The 4,637-nt window shown below is 33.9% G+C and overlaps 1 protein-coding gene across 1 annotated transcript in view; it reads left to right on the plus strand.

Annotated features, from left to right (window-relative positions):
• The first annotated feature begins 289 nt into the window (after positions 1 to 289).
• Positions 290 to 4,637, plus strand: part of LOC112143796 (meprin A subunit beta) — a 28,016-nt gene continuing 23,668 nt past the window's right edge. The window contains exons 1-11 of the mRNA XM_036215890.1: positions 290 to 368; positions 443 to 518; positions 686 to 704; positions 809 to 844; positions 920 to 945; positions 1,172 to 1,256; positions 1,593 to 1,710; positions 2,564 to 2,742; positions 3,304 to 3,522; positions 3,839 to 4,000; positions 4,239 to 4,469. Of these exons, the coding sequence (XP_036071783.1) occupies positions 456 to 518; positions 686 to 704; positions 809 to 844; positions 920 to 945; positions 1,172 to 1,256; positions 1,593 to 1,710; positions 2,564 to 2,742; positions 3,304 to 3,522; positions 3,839 to 4,000; positions 4,239 to 4,469 (1,138 nt within the window). The 5' untranslated portion in view covers positions 290 to 368; positions 443 to 455. The remainder of the gene's footprint in view (positions 369 to 442; positions 519 to 685; positions 705 to 808; positions 845 to 919; positions 946 to 1,171; positions 1,257 to 1,592; positions 1,711 to 2,563; positions 2,743 to 3,303; positions 3,523 to 3,838; positions 4,001 to 4,238; positions 4,470 to 4,637) is intronic.

Consider the following 4,637-nt stretch of genomic DNA (forward strand, 5'->3'; position numbering starts at 1 on the left):
TTTTCCTTAGGTAGTTTATCAATTTATTGTTTAAATGAACTGTACCATACAATGACTAAAAATGCATGGGGGGACAGGTTTAGCTTATGCAATGTCTGGTGTCAAAGAAAGGGCGACAAAGTATGTTTCAATGAATGACGTGCAAACGGGAGTCAAAGACGATGTTGTGACAAACCAAAATGACCAGCGAATGAACAGTGGTTTTGAAATACCTGATGCGCATCCAACAAAAGAACTGACTAGAATATTTGTTCTTTGGAATGTCTGAACTTGATTTGTCAGATTTGTTAGTATTTTTGTGACCATATATACAGTCTCTGAAGTGTGGGCTCATTCAGCTCAGGAACAGATTCCCAAGGTGGTGTAACGTAAGTATATGGACAGTTTCATATTAGGAATTGAGAATTTATTTTAGTGTCTCACAATATATATTTCATTTCAGCATCGGTATCATCATGAAGATGAAAGCCTTCCTTGTTCTTGTGGTGAATTTGGCAGTTGTGTCTGCAGCTAAAATAGTAAGTCTTTTTACTCCAAACAACTTTTGTGATTTTTAAAATTAAATTGTTGGTTTAGTAAGACGACTTCTACTTCTAATGTGTCTTTGTAAAAAAATTCTACTGAAAAGTCTAATGCAAATTTGACCATTGTTTTTATTCACGTATTTCTTTTGACACTATTTCAGAATAAGGCAGAAACACTGGGTGAGTTTTTTTTTTTTTTTTACGATATAATTTAATATTCTGTAAATTACTGAATATCATTTATTCAGGAGTCAAACAACTTAAAGCACTTTCCCATTGTGTAGATATTGATGCAGGGGAAAGTGCAGACGCAAAAAAAGGTACAGTTAAAGAACTTTTATAAATAAGCTGTAAATAACCTTTTTGATTTACAAAATGTTCCATTTTACCTTTAGAATTATTGTACGATGACATTCTTGAGGTAAGTTTAATATGCCTATTCTTATTTTTGATACTAAATCAACAAAATTTTACATACAATTTATTTATCTGTTCTGCAAGTAGTTGGCTGCTATTAAATTTCCTTAATAAAGATTCCATCTATCTATCTATTTGTCTATCTACCTATCGTTATTTATGAGGTAAAGATTTAAAAAAATATTGAAAATTTTACTTTGTTTATACATGTGACATTTCTTCTGTCTTAGCCTCCATCACATAGGAGTACCATCATTGGAGGCAATGATAATCTGTGGACCTCTCCAGTCCCATATGTCTTACACGAAAGTCTAGGTAAATACCGTTTTACCATCACGAGACTAAGCATAGTTTAGCTCCTGAGTTTTTACATGTAATGTCCAGGGAAGTTTGAAAAGCAACAGTTTATATGCAGTTATTTAAAGAGAATAAAACCCATTACATGTTTAGTCACTTATACTAGATATGCTGTTTTACAAAAGCTACAAAGTGGATTTGGTGTCATTTTATCATACATCCAGTAATATGAAACTAGCAATAGACCATGTCACCTCAAGAATTAAATAGAAAGAGTAAGCATTATAATATGCAAAGTAATATTCTTAAAATTGATAATATGCTTGAATTAAAATAAATTTTTTTGATGAACAGACTTAAATGCCAAAGGAGTCATCATGAGAGCATTTGACCAATTCAGGCTGAAAACCTGCATCGACTTCAAACAATGGGATGCCGAGGAGTATTATATCACTATCCAAAAGTTAATCGGGTATGTCTTTCCTGTACTTTTTTCAGATTAATCATTGGGAAAATAGGATGCTACTAAATCAGAAATTTAATCAAATTAAAAAATAAATTCAGTGAACATTTCCAAAATGCATGTGTGCTTTGCTAAGACGTGGTTATTATAAACTCGAAAATGTCCACAATTTAATAGATTACCAAGTGGTTGAATCAGATTCACTGATCATTCTGTAAATCAAAAAAATTATGCATCTTTTAAAAAATAAAGAAGAACATTTCTGAAATACCTATACTGAAATGTAAAACTGATAGTATTACACCAATACAAGTTGTCCTTATTATGAGTACAGTACCCCTTATTCGTGGGGGTTAGGGACCATAGATGTCAGCGAATACCCAGAATCTGTGAATACAGAGAACATCCTCCGATGAACACACAGTCACACCCAAGCCCACGGCCAAAGAATGTCTATAACCGATCCATATTCCTCAAAATAACTTCTGATCATGCTTTGTAAAAGATTTATTTAAAGGGGCCATAACATGATTTTCTGAAGCCTTTCAGAGTGCACTATATCCATATATGATCATATATTACCTTTATTACTATATTACCTGAGAACCCGCTCATTTTCGTGGGTATGGGAGGGAGCTGGTGCTGAGAATGCAGGTTTTTAGAGAATTACTCAGAAATGTGTGAATGGATCAAAAATACCGCTTTGAAGTTCTTTATAGCTTAAGAATGTCTGACTTTAAGCAACATTATATATGCTTTTAGATTATTTTTCATAATGAAATGTCAAATCTTTTAAAGTGATGTGAGATTCATGTTGACAGTTATCTTGGGTGGTACTAATTAGCTTTTTAATCATTTTTAGGTGTTACTCATATGTTGGGCGAGTTTCCCCCAACGGACAGGTCCTCTCCATTGGTTCAGGCTGTGATTACATCGCTACTGTTGAACACGAGTTTCTTCACGCTCTCGGCTTCAACCACGAACAGTCCAGATATGACAGAGATGATTATGTGACCATAGTATGGGGCAACATTCGTGAAGGTTTGAGTAACACTTTCTCTGCACAAAACACTTTTCATGTTACTTTTGATTTTACATTAATCTTTTTTATTTTTTTAATACCTTCAATTTTAATTTTCAAATACCTGCTGCATTTTATACAAAATTAATATGATTTTGAAGCTAGATTAATAGTAATTTAGTTTAATTTAAACTGAGTTGCTTCTTGCTAACAGGCATAGTTAGGGCAAGATAGTTGAATATTTTGTCTTGTTTTAGTTGTTTTTCAGCCTTCTTTTATTGATCCCTTTACAGGGCTCGGTGGGTTAACTGAAGTTTTGGGGAAATGTCTGCTTGGTTGTTGTATTCAGGCAATTTTTTTGTTATGCTGGAACAGCTCAGAGCGTCATTTTTAGAATTTGCTAAATTTCCAGTGAAGTAGAACATTTATTTTTTGGCAAATTGACATATTTTGGGTTTTTTTTGTTTTGTTTTATGCAATTATATCCGATCAATAACTAAGGAAAACATTAAATCTAATTTAAGGATGTTTTTATTTCAGTAGGATTTTAAAACATATTAAATTTGATGGTTATTTTAAAGGTAAGGAGAACAATTTCGACAAAGTCAGCAGCGATGTAAGTACCACCCACGGAACGCCATACGACTACATGTCAGTGATGCACTATGACAACAATGCATTCACCAACGGAAACGGCTCCACCATCATCACCAAAGACCCAAAGTTTGAAGATGTAATTGGACAAAGACTGGAAATGAGCTATTATGATGCCCAGGAGTTAAACAGTCTCTACAAATGTAGTAAGTGCTTTAAAATTGTCAACTAACAATATTTATTCAATTAATTATTTGTTTTAATGGTAAATTTCCAAAGCTGAATCTTTACAGTTTATTATTCTGCTGTGACCCATAAGGGCCTAACATATGTTAACATAAGAGTTATGCCCTTGTTTTTAACATGAACACGTGGATTGTAATCTGTAATGTTAGTTTTAAAGCATGAATTAGTTCTCAGCAACTTTTTTTTAATACTTTTAAATAAAAAAAAGTTGCTCTCCTTTGTTTCTACTACTTCTGAATGAGTACACAGAATCTCACTGACTTTTGTTTTCCACAGACTCAACCATTGCCTTCAAGATGTACTGTGGCTTTTCTGATGGGACCATGTGCAGAATGGATCGTTGTTCCCAGGGTAACAATAGCTGGGAACTGGTAACACAAGTTTCTGGAGGTCCAAATTCTGATCACACGACTTTACCCAGTGGAAGCAAAAACTATGGTAATATTAAATACTGGCAAATTATGGAACACGCATAGTACATTTGCTTTTATTATTTTTTCTTAAAGACATTTTTAACTTTTAGTATTTGTTGGTGTTATCATTTTCATTCAAATATTTCAAAAATTATCCCCATTTTGACTTAGAGTTAATGAGGAACATGTATTTTCTATCAATAATTAGCAGCACTTGATAAATGTGGCATCTACTGTGACCGTCAAATATTTTATTGTCATAGGTGGAGAAGTAGGCTACTTCATGCATGTTAGCACAGCAACCGGTCAGGAGGGAGACACGGCACAACTGGAAACTCAGAGGATGACTCCCAAAAGAGACTGCCATATCCAGTGTCTGCAGTTCTACTATTACCACAGTGGAGATGAGTCTGATGTTCTCAACATCTGGATCAGAGAGTTTGAGAATGAACAGGACTCAACAGGAACCCGACGCCTCATGGGGCAGATCACTGGTAAAGAAACATCTGAACTGTTGACTTCATTTGTTGCTTTTTTAATGTTCACTTATCTGTACAACTATCTAAAGGGAGAACCAAAGTTAAATAACTTTTTCCCATTAGGTTCCCAAACATCTCACTGGAGGCTTCATCATGTTTCCTTAAATGCTTCTAAAAGCTTCC

This window comes from Oryzias melastigma, linkage group LG16 (genome assembly GCF_002922805.2).
Source record: "Oryzias melastigma strain HK-1 linkage group LG16, ASM292280v2, whole genome shotgun sequence".
NCBI classification, from domain to species: Eukaryota; Metazoa; Chordata; class Actinopteri; order Beloniformes; family Adrianichthyidae; genus Oryzias; species Oryzias melastigma.